Source organism: Sminthopsis crassicaudata, chromosome 2 (assembly GCF_048593235.1).
Source record: "Sminthopsis crassicaudata isolate SCR6 chromosome 2, ASM4859323v1, whole genome shotgun sequence".
NCBI classification, from domain to species: domain Eukaryota; kingdom Metazoa; phylum Chordata; class Mammalia; order Dasyuromorphia; family Dasyuridae; genus Sminthopsis; species Sminthopsis crassicaudata.
In genome coordinates, this window is record NC_133618.1 from 483,183,667 (window position 1) to 483,201,503 (window position 17,837).

Here is a 17,837-nt window from a genome sequence, read left to right on the forward strand (position 1 = left end):
TGTCTCTGGTTCATTTTTCCTTTGAGGCTTTGTTTGTAACTGTTTTGACATCATTGTCTTGATCTTCCCTGTCACTATAGTGGCATTTTTATGGTCAGGTTCTTTTTCCTTTTTTTAAAATTTTTTATTGTTTGTTTGTTTTTCCAGACTACCTCATTACTCTAAATTGTATATTAAAGGTGGACTCTATTCCTGGGCTGGTAGTTGGTTTGGAAGTGGAGAACACCATCCCAAGCTTCAGGCTTTTTAGTACTATTGTTTTGAGACCTACTTCTGTGAGTTTTTAAAGTGTGATTTGGGGAGAAGTGTGGTCACTGGGCCCTTAATCCCTTGCCAGCATAAGCAACATTGCTCCTAAAGGTCCCTGATCCCTAGGGATCAAAAGTGATGCTGCTTCCTTCTCCCTTGGAACCAAAAGCATATGGTTCCTCAGGGCCCCTGATTACTTTTCATCAGGAACAGTCCTCTCTGCCTTGGCCTGTTACCCAGAAGTGGGTACAGATACTGGAACTACCAGACGCTCTGTGGTCCTGGGCCCAGGGCTAGCATCTGGGTCCCCTGGAATCTCTTTCTGACCATTCCTCATCATCTCTGACATAGCTGATGCTATTGTCAACATCACTAAGTCTCACCATCTGTGTGGTCTTCGGGCCAGCCTCCATCCCGGTTACAAATCTTTCTTGACCTTTTAAGTTGTCTTGGGCTAGAAGAATGCCTCCTCCCTGACATTTTGTACCCACTGCTGTTTCAGAACATCATTTGAGGCATCATTTTGAAATTGTTTGGAGGACAATGTTGGGAGAGTTGGATATAGGACTTCCTCTACTATCTTGGTCTGTTCCTGGAAATCTTCCTTCCATGCTTTCTTATTCATGTATTTTTCCTCATCCAGAATCAACCCAATTTATTATTATGAATCTAGTAAAATACAAGGAATTATTCTTTCTTCCTTTCTTAAATGGACAGTCTATCTTGTACAAGCAACACTTATCCTGCTAATACCACATAGAACCAACTTTCTTGCTCTTTGGAGGAAGCAGCTAGTGCTGGCAAGATGCCCGTCAGCTTTTTTCTAATTTTCAATACCCTTATCTTGAAATTAACAATTTTTATCTGTGTTCATAAGCGAGTTTCCATTGCCATAATCCCTTAATTCCTTATACCAGTGAAAGCACCCACAAGTTTGCCACAAATTTGAGCGGGCCTTCGTTCTTCAGAATCAGAGAATTTTGACAGTGGAATGGATGTCATGGCCATCTAGTTCAATTCATAATGGAAAGAAATAACCTCAAAAAAACCCCACATATTCAATAAGCAGATGGTCACTGCCCAGAGACCTACTCCTAGGCTGATAGTTCATAGACCTAAATGTGTTGGATGTCACACAGAAAAAATGAAACAGAATCTATCTGCCTAGGACAAAGAAGCACAAGATCATGAGGCTCTGGGTGAAGAGAGACAAGACTATTACTACTGAGTCTTCCCACTGCTAGTCCATTTGATTAATGAATTTATAGAAAGGCAGCATGATTTACTGGGTACGAAGTTGGTTTTGGAGTTAAGGGAACCAGAGTTTAAGTCTCTAATACATACCATCTTTTAAAAAGTTTTTAAAAAATATTTTATTTTTCCCAGTTAAGTATAAAACATTTTTTAACATTTGTTTTTAAAATTTTGAGTTCCAGATCCCTCTTCCCATCCCTCCCCCACTCCCCACCTGCCCCACTCAGAAGGCACATGCCAACAATACTATCTGACCGGAGGCAAATTCCCAAATCTTCCATCCCAGGCAACTCTCCAAGGCCATAAGTTGAAGAAAAGTCACTATTTTGTATTGGTAGAGTGAATTTCCACCCTGAGCAGTTCCCCACACCAATGAAATCACTAATCTTGTTTTTTAAAAAAGCAACATTTATTGTGTTTACCATATGCTAATTGACACTGGCATAACTAAAACAGCCCCTGCCCCCAGAGAGCTTACATTCTGATAGGCACAGAAGGAAGAATATACATGCAGATACATATGAATGGCATGAGGTAACCAGGAGGAAGACTTCAGCAGCTGGAAGGATCAGGTAGCAAGCGCTACTTGAAGTAAACTTAAGAACTCTCTGAAGGCTGAGAAAAGCATTCGTGGCCTGGAAGGGACAGACCATGTAAAGGCCGCTGAGCGGGCCTGCGGTCCCGCCGGGATGGGGAGCCATCCTGACCTGTGGCAAGAGGAGATCCCCTAATGCAGAGCGCTGTCATCTGACTAATCTGAATGAGAATACAGCGCTGGCACACAATTATATTTTAGTTACGTCTGACCACTCGTGACCAAAATTTGGGGTCTTCTTGGCAAAGAGACTGGAGGGGTCGCTATTTCTTTCTCCAGATGAGGAAACTGAGGCAAACGGGGCTAAGTGACTTGCCCAGGCTCACACAGCTTGTGAGCATCTGAGGAGGGATTTGAACTTAGAAGATGGGGCCCTGACTGGGGGCCCAGCTACCCCTGCACACATTAGGCGCTTAAAACTGTTTGGCTATTCACTAATCAAAACCCTGCACTGGCTGGGCCCGAGTCCTTCGCGCTGCATTCCAGGCTGCTTAAACCAAGCGAGTGCCATTGTTTGCCAAGCATATCTTGTGCCCATCTCCCCACGGCTTCCTCCATGCCCACCTTTCAATACTGACTCGTCCTTGTTAACATTAACAACTCTCACTCGCCCCGTGCCTGGAGGTTTAATTATAAAGCCCCTTCCCAACCACAGCATTGCTGGAGGAGCCCCAGGGCCGCAGGAAGTCTAGGCTCGGACTTGGGCCCCTTTTGCGGGACTTGGCTCCCCTTCCCTCGTGGCCCGCCTCTCACAGTTCTCCCAGCTTGTCCTTCACCCCCGCAAGGAGAGGAGTACCCCTATTTTTCAGCAGAGCGGGCTGGGGCCTGGCGGAGTGGAGGGACATGAAGTGCCACAACTCTGAGCCCATGCTCCCCCGCCCGATTCCCCGGACTGCATCGGTGTCTTTCATTGCAGCTTTTCATCCCCGGTATGCTGCCTACGTTTGGGGGAGGCCTGGGCCAGCCTGGGCCAGCTATTTACCTGCCTTTCCTCTTCAGACTAGGTGCGGAGACTGTTACTCATCCTTTTTATCCCCCCCAGCGCATGTAAGTGTTGCTCCCTAAATAAAGGTCGTGAGCTGGAGCAAGGAAATCAAAGAAAGAAAAGCCGCAGGAATGCCCAGCATGGCGGTGGGCTGGCAGCTGACCACGTGGGGAGAGGCCGTGGGCCCCAGGGACAGGGAGAAGGAGGCTTGCTGCCTGGGAGCTGGGCTTGTGAGCAAACTGCTCCCAGGATGCCCTGGAGACAAACTGTGGGAGGCCTCTCCTCCCTGCCGGCCTTTTTTGGTTACTGAAACCTTAAACTGATCCCAAGCCAGACAAGCCCGCATTCTTCTCTGGAGGAGGCCTCCTGCACTCACCCAGAAGCCGGTGGGGGGAGAGCCCAGCTCGGCTTAGTCCTGTGGGAAACAGCCAGCTTAGCAGGTCTTGGCTGAGGGCCCAGCCCCGGGCCAGGCTCCCTCAGCCCTGGAGTTTTAGAGTTAGTCTTCTTCCCACTCTGAACCTTTGTTCTCCCATCCCGGCCACACGCCTATCATATCCATTTATCATGTTTGGTGAACTTTACTGGCTTTCCATGCAACGTACGCTGATTTCTATCATTAGTTTAATTAAATTTTCAAAGTTCAAGACACTAAAAAGCAAAACAGAATGTTCTTCCAATATCTACCTCTTTAGGCAAGGTTACACAACCCACCAGAGATCAGTAACCCCAACAGTCAACTCATACAAGGGACTTCACCTCCATTGTTAGTCTCTTTTCCCCATCCCTTTCTTTATTTTCTTTTAAATAAGTTTTCTTTTGGGTGTATCCTCAAAGTATAGAGCCTGTCATTCCTACCACTGGTCATCTTGTGCTTCTGTGCTTTAGTATTATTATTCTGTGCCATCCATTCTGTGCACATGTCCTGCTCAAGAGACAGCAGTTGCTATAAATGTTTTCATCCAAATACTAAGAAACTGTCTTCTTTCTCCTCCTCCCCCATTCTATTTGAAAAGCATGAATTTTTACTTTTAATTTTTAGTTCTAATTTCTCTCCCTTCACAGCCTCTCCCACCCATTGAGAAGGCAAGAAATGTGACATCTTGTATACACATTAGTCATAAGAAATAAGACTTCTTGCAAATTCAATTCCACTCATTGAAATCCAATCCAAAACTCCTTCTCTCTGACAAGAGGCTGCCGCACATGTGTGATTCTGTGTTCCCAGGGACTTGAACTAAGCCATGGACCAAAACCCATAATAAATGGCGTTATTTTGCAGAACCTCAAGCCAAAGAGATTTTATTTAACTACAATCTATATTATCCCCAAACAAACATCATTTCTCCAAAAGTACCACTCTGATAAATTAATGAGTCAGTAATCAAACTCTTTTATTTTATAAAACTGTTAAATTGGAACAAAATCACATCAAAAATATTTCCCCAAAATGTTATAAACAGCAAGGATTTGAAGTCAGAAGACTTTAGGATCTTCTGTGACCCAGGCCTGTGTGACTTTGGGCAAGTAACTGAATTTCTAGGGGGGTCTTGTTTCTATAAAATGGGGTTATCACATGTGAGATCAACTGAAAGTACATGGAAGGGAAAGAAATTGCTAAGAAACAAAAAGCCTAGGTTCAAATCCTGGCTCTGCCCCTACTTTGCTATTTGACTTTAGGTAAATCCCTTTACATCTCTCAGCCCTTTTCCCCATCTGTAAAAAAGAAGGGATTAGATGAAAAGACTTCATATCTCTTCTGAGTTTAGACAAACCCAAAAGGATTCCTTGGGGGTGGAAGGTGCAGGGAAGCAGGAAGCTGCAAATTGGGCTGTTTTCACTTTTTTTTTTTTTTTTTAACGTAAGATTATATATTTAGAGCTAGAAAGAGTCCCTCATTATAGTTAAGGAAACTGGGACCCCTGAGAGTGGCCAAGCACGAGCCCCTTAATGAAGACTGACTCTGGGGACCCTTCAGAGGCTGATACCCGAGGTAGTTGAGGGAGGGAATGTATAATCTCCAAGTCACCTAGGAAGATTCCAAGAACCTGCAGAGTTCAGAGGTCTTTTACCCCTCACTATGGGTTGCATTTTCTAACTGGGGACTAATAGTCTTAGAGAATCACAATAATAGCTGACATTTATAGGATATTTTAAGGTTTGCAAAGTGCTTTACAAATTTATCCTGTTTGGCCCTCACAATGGCCCCTCATACCTGGGAGGTAGGGGCTATTATAATACCCATTTTGCATATATGAGGAAGAAACTGAGTTAAACCACCTTTATTCAGGAATTATTTGAGGTTGTATTTGAACTCAGATCTTCCTGTTTCCAGGTCAAGTGCTCAATCCATTGTGTCATTTAGCCACCTAAAGGAAGTTAGTTTAGGAAAATGAGATGGAAGCATTTTAAAAAATCACTTTATAAATCCCAATTACCCACTTTTGGCTTAAACTACAGGAGTTACACAGCATGGCACAGAGAAAAGAATGCAGGGTTTACAATAAGAGGATCCAAATTTGAATCCAAAGTTTAATCCTTTACTATATGACTGGACAATCATTCCATCTTTCTGGCCTATTTTCTCATGTACAAAATGAGGGAGTTGAATTAGATCAGAGATCATTGCAAGTCTAGTAAAGTCTATGGACCCTAACCTCTATGTTTTTTTAAATGCATAAAACATATAGATTACAACTTTAGTTTTTTGAGGACAAGGTCTTTTTGCTTAGCACAGGGCCTGGTACATAGGAGGTACTTAATGTTTATTGAATTGGACAAAAACACCTAGTTATATTACATTAAAAATACATTTCCTCCTAGTTCATGGATCCTCTACAATCTATTCACCCTTATCCTAGAGTTAAGATGATTTCTAAGGTTTCTTCTACCTCTAAATGCTGTTTATAAAATTTTAATCATTGACTTGCTTCCCCAGTTTACATCATTCTTGGTCCCCCAAACAAAACAAAACCACTTTTGAATAAGGAACATGAAATCTAGTGTCCCAAGTGCCAGAGTTTCCAAAACCAAGTTCAGTAGGGAGAATTAGAAGATTATCTAGGATTTTTGGATTAGCTAACTGCCTGATTCCAAAAGCTCAGACTACTAATTTCTTTACCCCGGCAAGGGGCAAGCAGTGTAGCTTTCCCAGGCCAGCTCCTCGGCAGAGACCCAAGTGCCTGTGGGGGAGAACCTCCTGACTGTGTCTTATAGGGATATTTGTGACTACACCCAGCCCCCTCTCCCCCCATGATTAGCAATTCCTTGGGCCTGATAGCCATTTCGAAGAACAGACCTCCTGGGGAAGGAATTTTGCTAGCTAAGTAGGACAGGTGCTTCTGAAGGTCACCACCAGCATGGAGTAATAGAAAGAGCACTGTGGTTTCCATCAGAAGACTTGGATTGGAATCACTCTTTTTACCCGCTGTGGGTGATCTCGGTGTTTTCTCCTCTGCAAACTGAGGGGGTTGGACTCTGATTTCTAAGCCCCCCTTAGCTCCAAATCCTAATCTGCGATCTCAGAAGCGGCGGCATTTTGAAGCATAAATCAGAAGGTCACTCAGGAACACATGGAAAATTATAAATGTTATCACTACCAGCTTTCTCCAATAGGTCTGAGAGGGGTGTGGAAGACTTCTTGTTGCTCTGGGATTTGGAGCTGGACGAAACCTGGTCATCACTTAGTTCAACCTTCTCAAGGAAAGGTGGGGAAGTTCAGGTTACACACAGCTCCTCCAGTGGTCCTCTCTGCAATTCCCACACTCATTCCACCGCCCCAAATTGCCTCTTGACCCCTCCTCTGGCTGCTGGACTCTTCTGCTCTTGTCCCCGGCTTCAAAACCACCTTCAGAATGGCGGACGTGACCAGCCTCTCCACCCCAATGAGGCTGGCTCCCTGACGGCTGAGCCTGGCCCAAGAACCCACCGGGGACTGGAGGAAGACAGCGCCCATTCCCGGAGCCTCCTACTCTTTAGGCTTCAGGCCCCTTGCTCTCTCCCCCCCCCCCCCCCCCAGGCATGGGGGATTCTTGCTTTCTCCTTTCCCTGCCAACCTACTGTTAGAGGAGCAGCATTAACCTACAAAACAGTATTTATTCCGAACCCCACAGCAAGTTTTGAGGGAAGGAGACCCTGAACCTTAGGCTGATTCTGTGCCTGTTGGTAGTCTCAGATATGATTATGCTTTTTAAGGGACTAAAAATAGAAACAAATGGGTGCCAAAGGCTCTACCTGGGTAGGCTCAGTGGGGATGAGAAGCAGCTTCTAGGAGGGATAACTAAAAGTCCAGCTCTGGGAATTCAGGACGGAGAGGGCACTCAGTAGGGATGCAATGTGGTTATCCGACTCCCACATTAGCAGAGGGTCTTTATCAGCAGCTCTCCCTGAGATTTACTCTAAGACAAAAAAGCAGTCTTTTTTTCTCCTTTTAAAAGCCACAGCGGATATATTTTGGAGAACCCTGCCAGGTGGCACAAGAGTGAGTCACAACCAGTCAGGGGATTGAGATGAAGGAGGAAGTACAGCTATAACCTGGGAACTTCTCAACTATTTTGATGATTACACAGATTTTTTTCCTTTAAACCCCTTGATGTCTGAACAAGAAAATTAGACATTTAGCTTCCAAGTGTCGGCCGAGTACTTGGCAGAGGACCGAACTTTTGGCCAGATGTCGGCCTTTGCCATTTCCAGAGTGCCCACCACAAGAACATTGTCCAGCATTCACCCAAAGGGGCCCTGGCCTGTCTTCCCCAATGTGTGTGTGACTGACAGGATGCTTCCAGGAGTAGTGTAGGACTGCACCAAACCATCCAAATCAATGCAATGAACATTAGATTTGGAGTCACAAAGGTGCTATTTCCAGCTTTGTTACTTATTAGCTTTATGATGGGCAAGTAATTTCCCTGTTCTGAGGCTCCAATCTTCTCATCTTTACAGGAAGAGGAAGAGGGTGCCGGATTAGAAAGAGATGATACTCCTCCAATTTCTAATCCAATTCCTCTGGTGATCAAAAAGTAGGTAGCTGGGGTGAGGAAAGTATCTGTCAAGTTCTATGAAGAAATACCAATTTGTGACCTTGACTTAGTTTGCCCTTTATTCTATCCTCTGACCTACCTGGCCCATATACCTACCGACCTCTGGAGTCTTAAGTGGTTAGGATTATTTTTATTGTGGCATAAAATTCAAGTATCAGGAATGTCAAACTGATATTTTCTTCTGGGAAGGGGGTCCTTAATTCCTCTGCTCTGAATATCTTGGATTAAATCATCCTAAAAGGAAATGCTCAAATGCTCCTTAATGTAGAGAGAAGCTGTATGTTCATTTCTGTAACAAAGATTGCTGGACTAGAAGCCAGGGACCTCCAGTAGTAGTCCAAGCTGCACTACCTAGGTGACCTCAGACAAAATTGACCTTTAGTTTTCTCATTTGTCAAGTGATGATTATAGTCTGTCCTATCAGTCTGATGGGAGAATTGGGTCTCAGGTGACATGATAAACAAATGAAGTAATTTCCATGTGAAATTTACTGTGTAACAGTATTTAACACTATGCCAATCCTCCCCATGACATTTTTTACAACACACTGAAGTCAGCTTAGCGATCTCTCATATATATATATATTCCTTGAGAAACATGGGTACTCTGTCTGACCATTTTTTAATCAAAAGTAAATACATACTCTGTCAACAGGTGTTGATTCAGTCCAATGAGTATTAAGCACACACACTAGCATACTGTGAAAAGAGGCAAATGGAGGAGGAAGCTGGGAAGAGGCAATTTTGTTGGGAATAGTTTCTTTCTCTTCCATTTTTGGCTAAGTAGAACCAAATTAATTTTAAGTTAGAAAGGATTGTGATCTTTCCTTGACGATCTCTTTTAAAGAAACAGGAAAATGACAGGTATGTATCTCAGAGAGCAGAAACAGAACTCGTCAAGTTAGCGAGCAAGTCACTAATAAAGCCAAGAAAACTTCACCCCATCTTCTAGCTCTTTGGCTATGTTGGCTCCCACCACTAGTTTTCATAGTTCCTGAAGCACTGAGCACAGTGCTATTAAGTGATATAAATGATGATTTCTTTCCTTTTCCCATCACTGCCATGCTACTTCTCTCTACCCGCATTAAGGAAAATCCAATTCTCTCTTGCCAAGATTATTTACCAATCAGGACTTTTCTTGGGCACTCTTCTACATATTATTGAAGAGACAAGAAAATATTAACAACATAAGAAATTGTGCTTATGTCCATGAAATACTGGTTGCACAGCTGCTATTATCAAGCTCCGGTTCTAGCATGCTATATTCCTTTTGATAATCAGTCACATATTTGCAAATTTGGGTAGAGAGGCAGTTGAAATCTCAAGAGGACAGCAAGGGAATACAATGTTGGTCTAAAAGTTTTTGTTTTCCTAAAGACCCAGGTGGGAGTAGACCAAATTAACTTTAGTTTAACCTCAGTTTTTCTTTGCTCCCCCCTCTTTTACACATGACAACACCCAAATATAACTCTCAGAATAAGAGCTAATTCCATGTGATGAATTGGACTGAAATCCTCAAATATAAGACATTATTGAAGTAAAAGTCTTCTGGCAGGGTAGGTTTGGATTTATAACCACCTGTAAATTATAGATGCTAAGATTAAACAGACCCACTAAGAAAGGTGGCTAAGGTAAGCATGTCAAAAGGATATGGCCCCTAATATGAGGCCTACTTTGCTTTTGAGTCTGGATGCATCAAAAATAAGCTCTAAAAGAAAAACCCCTGAATTTCTCACATAAATACTTGTGTACAATACAAAAAAAGCTTTCATTTGTATAGAATTTTGGGAAACAATGAAAATGTGACAAAGTAATTTTGTGTGTGTGTGTGTGTGTGTGTGTGTGTATAGAAAGCAGGGAGAGTGAGAGCAAGAGAGAAAATGAAAGCAAGAAATTGAGGTGCAGGCCTGGCTTTGGGAGAATAGACTAGACAGTTGTAAGCAGATAATCGTAGAGCAAATAAATACAGAAGTACAGAAATTCCCATGTGAAGCTATTAATGCTATTTTATTGGCTTGGGTCACTTGTGATAATAATAATAATAATAATAATAATAATAATAATAATAATAATAAAAAACAAACAAACCATTTTCTGGCAAAGTCTGCATATAAGACATAATCAAAAGCCCCATGTGTGGACAATGGACATAAATGTTTACCACAATAAATGGGGCCCTTTGAATCAGTTTCTCCTTCATATTTCACTGCTGTCTTTAAATGCTAAGAACTTATTTCAGTCAAATGGGTTCACTGGGGAGGTAGCATTGCATAGTGGAAAGAACACTGACCTGCAATCAGGAATTCTAGCTCTACCACTAACTAGCTGTGAGACCTTAGACAAGTGCTTTACCCTCACTGGGGCTCAACTTCCTCCTCTACAAAACGAGGAGGTTGGTCTAAGGGAACCCTAAGGTTCGTTCCAGCTCTCGCACTGTACAAAGCCCGCATTCCCTTGGTAGACAGAAACCAAAAGGCAGAAGGTGCCATCTAGTGGCATTACTTGTCCAATACTACAAAAGCCCCCAAGCCCCAAAACAAACAAATGAAACTCCCCAAAGGGCAAAAGCATCTCTTGCTTAACTACCCCTGACTTTTATTTCAAGGGGCATACTTCATGTCAGTGGACATAACATGTTCACCTCAAGAAAATATACTTTAAAAGATCATGCTTTCCTTAAGAAAGCTACTCTTTATTTTACAAAGGCTAATTATATCACATTTTGCCAACATTTTCATCTTTAAGGAAAATAGTTTAAAAAAACACATAAAAACGTTAATACACTAGAATAAGCTGCTATGAAACAGTTCTGAACAGGCAGAAAATGTAGACTTTCCTTTTACAGAAAATGTTAATATTAAGTCTGTAATAGCAGCATCATTTATATATATGTGTGTATATATATATACACATACATATACATATATACATATATATACACATATATGTATACATATAAAGCCAGTTTTGAAAACAGATCTTTTATATACAAAACATTTAATTCTGTTTTGTTCACATAGGGTTTATATTGGCAAATTGATTTCTTCACATTATTTCAATTCCCAACATGTGCAGATGCTACTTGAGGGTTTAATCGATCAGCTCTGATCGCAAACTTCCCCAATATACCCTTAATCCAATATCATGGCTGACAGGGCGTTCAGGTCTCTCATATATGGATGTGCTGTCAGAATCTGATCAATTTTCATTCTTTGCTCCAACTCTGGGAATATCTTTAGGAGGGCTTCCCTCAGCTGTTTGGTTTCTGCTGGGGATCTCTGTGATGGAATTGTCAGGCTTGGCTGGATATTTGCTAGATTTTGTAGGATTGGGATGTTAGGTTGCTGGGGAATCCAGTTGCTTGGAAGAACTCCCTGAATTGGGGGTGTGGGTTGTCGGCTGGTGCTGGGGACCCTGAAGGCTGTTTCATGCAGTCCTCCACTTGGCAGAGCTCCTGGCGGAGGTGGGAAATCCCTGTAAATGGAACAGTGCCCAAGTAAGCAATCTTATTAAACAAAAGGGAAATTCCCCTAAAATGTCATTGTGTATGCTTATAGTTCAAATTCTATTCCTTGGACTCTTGGGGCAAGAGGATAACATAAGGCAGGAGTCAGAAATGGAAGCATGTAGTACACAGTGCAATGGGCCAGAAGCTAATGTGATGTTGAAATGGAAGGGTTAAGATCATGAAAGGGGAATGAATGGCCAAGGTCCTGCAGAGAGACCATCACATCCTACTTAAAGGCTCTGAGCCTTAAAATATAAGAAATAGAACTAAAGAATGAAAAAGAGGAAGGAGTCGGACTACGGTCAGACTGGTTCTTTTTTGGGGGCAAGACTTCTATCTCTACATCCTATTTTTGTGGTCTTGGGTTCAAATTCATTCACCAAAGGCTATTATTCCAACTTCAACATTCTCCTTCTCAAATGTAAATACCCTTTAAAGGGTTATACCTCAAACTCAGTAAGACTGTAATTATCTGTTAACACTTTAGCATGAATTATCTAACAGCTAGGTGAAGACCAGAACAGGACCTGAGAGAGATCTGTTAGTGCTGATAAGGAAGAAAGTAAAGAAGAGAAACTTGCTGACCATACATATACATATGTGTACAGTCTTCAAGCTCCTCAAAATCATCTCTTTTTGCTGCCCTTGATGTGTGAATGCCATAAATATTGATCACCCTACAAGTTTCAAGGACCTTAGAGAAATTAGTATCTGTGTTTCATGAACAAAAAAATCTATGGCCTTTGGGTTCTGACTCTCAATATAACATTCAAAGAGAAAAAGGATTTATATATTATTCACACTGTCTGAAATCAGAGTTTCCTTTGATATCGTTTTCGGGAGATGACTAAACACAAATGATGTCAGTATAAATTTGAAAGGTTGGTTTGAAAAGTCTTACTACCTTAAAGGCAGAATGAGAACTCTGAAATTCAAGGCAACTATGCTCCTAATTTAGAAGTTTAGTACTAATAGTTCCTGAGAAAAAAATTCTGATCAAGCCAATTCCAACAAGGTTGGAGCAGCCTTTAACCATTTAGTCATAAGGCATTTATCAATGTGATGTATAATTAACTTCAAATGACAATTACTTTGTACCTCTGAAGATACAATTTTAACACTTTCCCAACCCCCCCAAAAAAAAGATGAATTAAACTCCAGGTAAATTTGAAAGAGCAGCAGACATGATTTCTGAATGAAAAAATTGCTGGACCACTATAAATGTGCAACAGTAAAAACTTGCTTACACGTGCACATACATGCACATGCGCGCACGGGCACATACACACACATACAACCTCCTCCCACCCCCAGCCAACTTAAGCAAAACAATTGCCTATGAAAATGAAAATAAAGTGACATTCACATGGAAGAAGCCCATGTTTGCTTACCTTCATTAAAATGAGACCATCCATCTTGGAATTTATCTTTATTTTGTCTTTCTGGCACAGAAAATAATGTTTTGTTGCTTTGGTTTTATCAATCTATGATGTATATATGGTGCCAACATATCATAAGACAAACATGAGTTAAGCAAAAGTGAACATAACTCTAAGCTTGGTCTTTCTGGGTATCCTTGAGATTTGATATTTTCATTAGCATTTATTTTAAAGTATTTATAAAAATACACTATATTATAAATTTTAAAAAATATAGGGCACTAATTTCTCCCCCGCAATAATTTAAAAACCCCAAAATTATACCAGAAAAAGGCAATAACCAGAAAAAGGAAATACCCAAGGAAGACTTCTTTACGAAGAAATTCCTCTAATCTAGGTCCACTTCTTCCCAGAGGATCATCAGGAACCATAAATATATCCCCAACAAATGTATACTGAAGCAACCTACAATATGAAGAAGAAAGTAAGAGGAACACTTAATTTCTGAACTTTGGAGCAAACCTGCCATTTTAACACTATGAGAAGTATCCGTCTAAATGCAAAACAGAAGTCACTCGACAAACTTGGAGCTTGCTTACCTAAAGAAAAAAAACTCTTCTCAAATTAGCTTCATTCTCTTCTTCTGAATAAAAACTCAGAATGGCTATAAAGAACTCCTTCAGCTGGACTTTCCATTACTTATCAAAATTTTACCTGAAAGTCTTTCTGATACTTCTCTGGGTTTTGAGAAATATTTGCCATTTAACTCTCAGATGAAAAGAGAAGCTTTAAACCCCATCAATGTTACCATAAGAGAAGCCTGGGGAAGTTTGGCAAGTTCCTCAAGCAATCCATTCTGAAAACAGAGCTATTTAAAGGAAAGTGGTAAGTTTCCTTAAAAGCCATAATGTTATTTTAGTGACAAATCTAACAGATTTGTAGAGATTCTAAATGGTCTGAGGCTCTGTCTGTTTTGTTGCAAGTCTGCTTTGTGTCTCTATATCAATATGTGGCTCCTGTGTCTTGCAAGAGCATGTGTATCCAATTGCTTGTATATTATGAAAGTAATAAACACATGCTGGTAAAGGGGAACCTAGTACCTAAGGCATAGGGCAAAGATTAAGCAAACATGTCAAGAAAGCATTATTAGTGACTTGTGAACTATATGCAAAAGGGCAAAGTTCAATTTTGTTACTTTAGGGATGAATGCTGATTGACTATTTTCCTAGATACTGATAGGAAAAGTTACTTTTCATTTGTTAGTAAATAAAACAAAAAACAAAATACTTGGCAAGTGGTAAGTGGGTGAACGAAAAACGCATCATGTGACTTGAGTTTGGCAAAAAAAAAAAAAAAAAAACTGGCATCATTAAAACTAAAGTGCAAATTCTAAGAGCATCTTTGTTTTTCCTCTTTCATGAAATTAGTAGCAGAATTAGCAAAGTGCTATATAATATCCAATTTCTGTATTTGCACTGTAGGGTGTCAAAGGGAACCTCAAAATTTTCTAATTCAACCTCCCTGTTTTGCAGAGGTGAAGAGTGAAGTAGACAGACAGGGAAGTGGCTGGTTGTAGCTTAGATAGCGAGTCAGCAGGAAAGCCAGGACTCCCAGGCTGGCAGTGCTTCCATCCTACCTTGATGCCTTTACTATCTGGGCAACTTAGCTGGTGTGAGTGTATATGAATATGTGAATGCATGTGTATGTGTAGGAGTATGTGAGGATATGGATGTATATGTGTGTGTGTGTGTGTGTGTGTGAGTGCATGTGTGTGAACGTGTGTGTGTGTAAATGTGTGTATTTGTATGAGTATGTGTGTATGAGTACATATACATTGTCTGGTTCCGTTTCAGGTGAGCATGGCTTTTTCCCCAACTAGAAAACAATGCCTGTGGGTAAGGAACATCCTGGATACTTACTTTTGTACTATCTTAGTACCTAGTAAGAGGCACACAGTAGATACTCAAATATTTTTTGATGGAAAAGAAGTAAATATTACCTTTTTTTAATAATTTCTCTCCAAGATACTGATTCAGTCACAAATTCTCTGAAGTTATCATTGGTTACAATTATGCCACCAGTTTTGTCAGCTAGGTGCAACAGAAACCTATGATAACATGAGAGGTGTTAAAACATACAGCTATGCCCTACTTAAAAAACAAAACAAAACAAAACAAAACAAAACTCACAAAATATACGTTTGTAGTAATTATTCATTTTTCAAAAAGTATTCACCAAGAAAAGGAAAACATCCAAATGCATTTAAGAATCAATTAACAAATTATTAAATAGCAATCAGAAATGAAGCTAAGGCACTTATAAATGCACAGGGAAGACTATAATATAAAGCAACAAAATTGCTCTGTCAGTGCTACCCCCCAAAGATCACTCTCCTTATTTTATAGCCATGGGTCACAAAAGAAATTGATTGATCCATCTGCACAATTTTTCAGGCACACAATTATTACTTTGTAAAACAAAGTACAATTGGATCAGCAGCAGCTGAAGTAGTTAGGAGAGTCTTCATTAACAAAAAAAGTGTATGTGTTTGTCGAAGCAGGAGGTCAAATGAATTAACAGAAGTACTATGTGACTATTACTGCCAACTATCATGAGATAGCAAAGTCTAAGTAGCTTAGCTTACTTTTACATTAGCTATTTGTTGTTATCATAATGGCAAACTCATTTTATGCCTGAGAAATTTTATAAAAGTCTAATGACTTTAAACCTGCTTCCACCAATTCTCATTTCTGCTCTCAATTCTCCGACGCCTAGTCCTACTTTTGTATTTAGTTATACAATCTATCAAATGCAAAAACCCCAAGAGGATAAGAAATGCTTTCAAAGGGTAAGGATTAAATATTAATGCTGTCATCTATTTCCTTATTGGGGAACTAGACATACTTTAAAACCCTATAAATGGGAGTTATGCCAAAGTTAATGGAAAAAGAAATAGGATTTTTAGTTCCTTCTATGATTGGTTATTGTACAAAAGAATTTTCAGAAAGCAACAAGGTTGGTTCTTCCCATTTATGCAGAATGTCTTCATTGATTTAAGGCCTCTGAATTGACATATAATATAATGATGAAATAAATTAAGAAATTATGAGAATCACTGGCATTAGAAATATAAACAGTAACTACTTTTATTGGAGGGCACAAATAATCATAAGGATAAAGAAAGTAGTTGTCTTCACCAATGTCAGTAAATCTGGGGAAATAAATAAGTGATTTAAACCTTTCATGTTATAAGTAATGGTCCTATTTTGGACATTTGTTTTTTGCTGATGAGAGTTATGACTGGTGAGGATATCTGCCACAGTTACTGGCACAAGCCTCAGAAGGCCTGCCCAGGTACCACATCAGAGGGGACACTCCTCTTGGAAAAGCACTATTTTCTGAACACATATGCTTAAGCCTGATGTAGGGAGGGGCCTAGGTAAATTGTTTAGAAATGACTCAAAAGTTTGCGTCAGAGAAGGATGTGACAATGACAGAAGAGATGAAGGTTCTCTTCAATGGCAGCACCTCCTGTTCAGCCTAGAAGACACCCCTGCCCTTCTTCCTAGATGATGGAGGTCTGTTGCTCTTTGAGCAGCAGACACAGGCCTAGAGTGAACACTGAACCAACTCTTCCATTTACTCTGTTCCAAGTCCCTTGGCCAGAAACAATCATCACATCATTCCCACATAACTTCCTCAATACCATCTCCTTCAATAAGACTTCCATGATTTTGACGGGCTGATTTTTTTTCTTTTATATTTTGTTAAAAATAAAAAATCCACAACAGCTTGTTTATACAGTAGTTTAAGGTTTACCTACTATTTTAAACTTAACAACTCTGTAAGACAGATACTGCATTTTAGAGATGGGAAAACTGAGGCCCAGAGAGATTAATTTTAGCTATATTCATAAAGAAAGGGGTCAGAATCCAACTTGTATTCTTTCCGCTACACCATATTGCATGTATTACTATATTCTACTTTGCTAATATTACAATTTTATGTATATATTTTGTATTCAACTAAGCATCCTGTATTGGGACCCTGAATATCTTAGAATCAGCCGGAGTCAGGATAAGCAAAAGTCTTTATTCTTGGTCTTTTGGGGTCGAAGTCAGGGGATTAGATCTAGCAATCTCTACACCACCACCAAAGGAATGATCCTTCTCCTCTTCACTTCCCCTTCTTTGTCCACACCCACGTATGGAGCCATCATGGAATAATTAAGTAGGGTCATCCTCCAAATATGTGGTAATAGAGAATTGTCCAATTAGTAATTAGCCTTAAGTGCTCGGTTATCCAAGTGCATCTGCTCAGTTCTAGCCCTCTACAATCCTGTATAAGAACATGTCTTCTACACAGGATCATAGATTTAGACCTCACATTAACTGTTTTATAGCGGGGTAAGCTACATTGGAAGAACCAGTGATTTTTTGCAATGGAAGCTGTTGGGAAAACCTAGTTATCATGGTGGTTGGACCCAGACAGAATTTGGAATAAAAACAATGCAGGCTACCATCTTCTATTATTTAAATAAAGGGGAGTAGGGGCAATTTAAGGACAAACTGACGAAACAAAACCCTATGTCAGAGAGTAGCACTATGTGTATTATCAAACAAGTTGTTAAAGCAATATAAACTGTTTTGTACTGGATTTTAAATATGTCTCAGTGTCATATTGCATTTTTACAACTTTGAACTCTCCTTGTTGTACAAGTTGCTTTTTAATACCATAATTAGATGGAAGATATTAGAGCTCTGATTTAGCCTTTTATCCCAAAGACATGCATTACAATTTCAAGACTCTCAAGTGTTATTTTAGTCACTGATTGC

The 17,837-nt window shown here is 40.3% G+C and overlaps 1 protein-coding gene across 1 annotated transcript in view; it reads right to left on the reverse strand.

The window, feature by feature from the left end:
• Positions 1-10,786: 10,786 nt before the first annotated feature.
• The window catches only part of N4BP1 (NEDD4 binding protein 1), a 51,464-nt gene continuing 44,413 nt past the window's right edge, over positions 10,787-17,837 (reverse strand). Inside the window, 3 exon segments of the mRNA XM_074293328.1 lie at positions 10,787-11,589; positions 13,360-13,467; positions 15,002-15,109. Coding sequence (XP_074149429.1) covers positions 11,247-11,589; positions 13,360-13,467; positions 15,002-15,109 — 559 coding nt within the window. The 3' untranslated portion in view covers positions 10,787-11,246.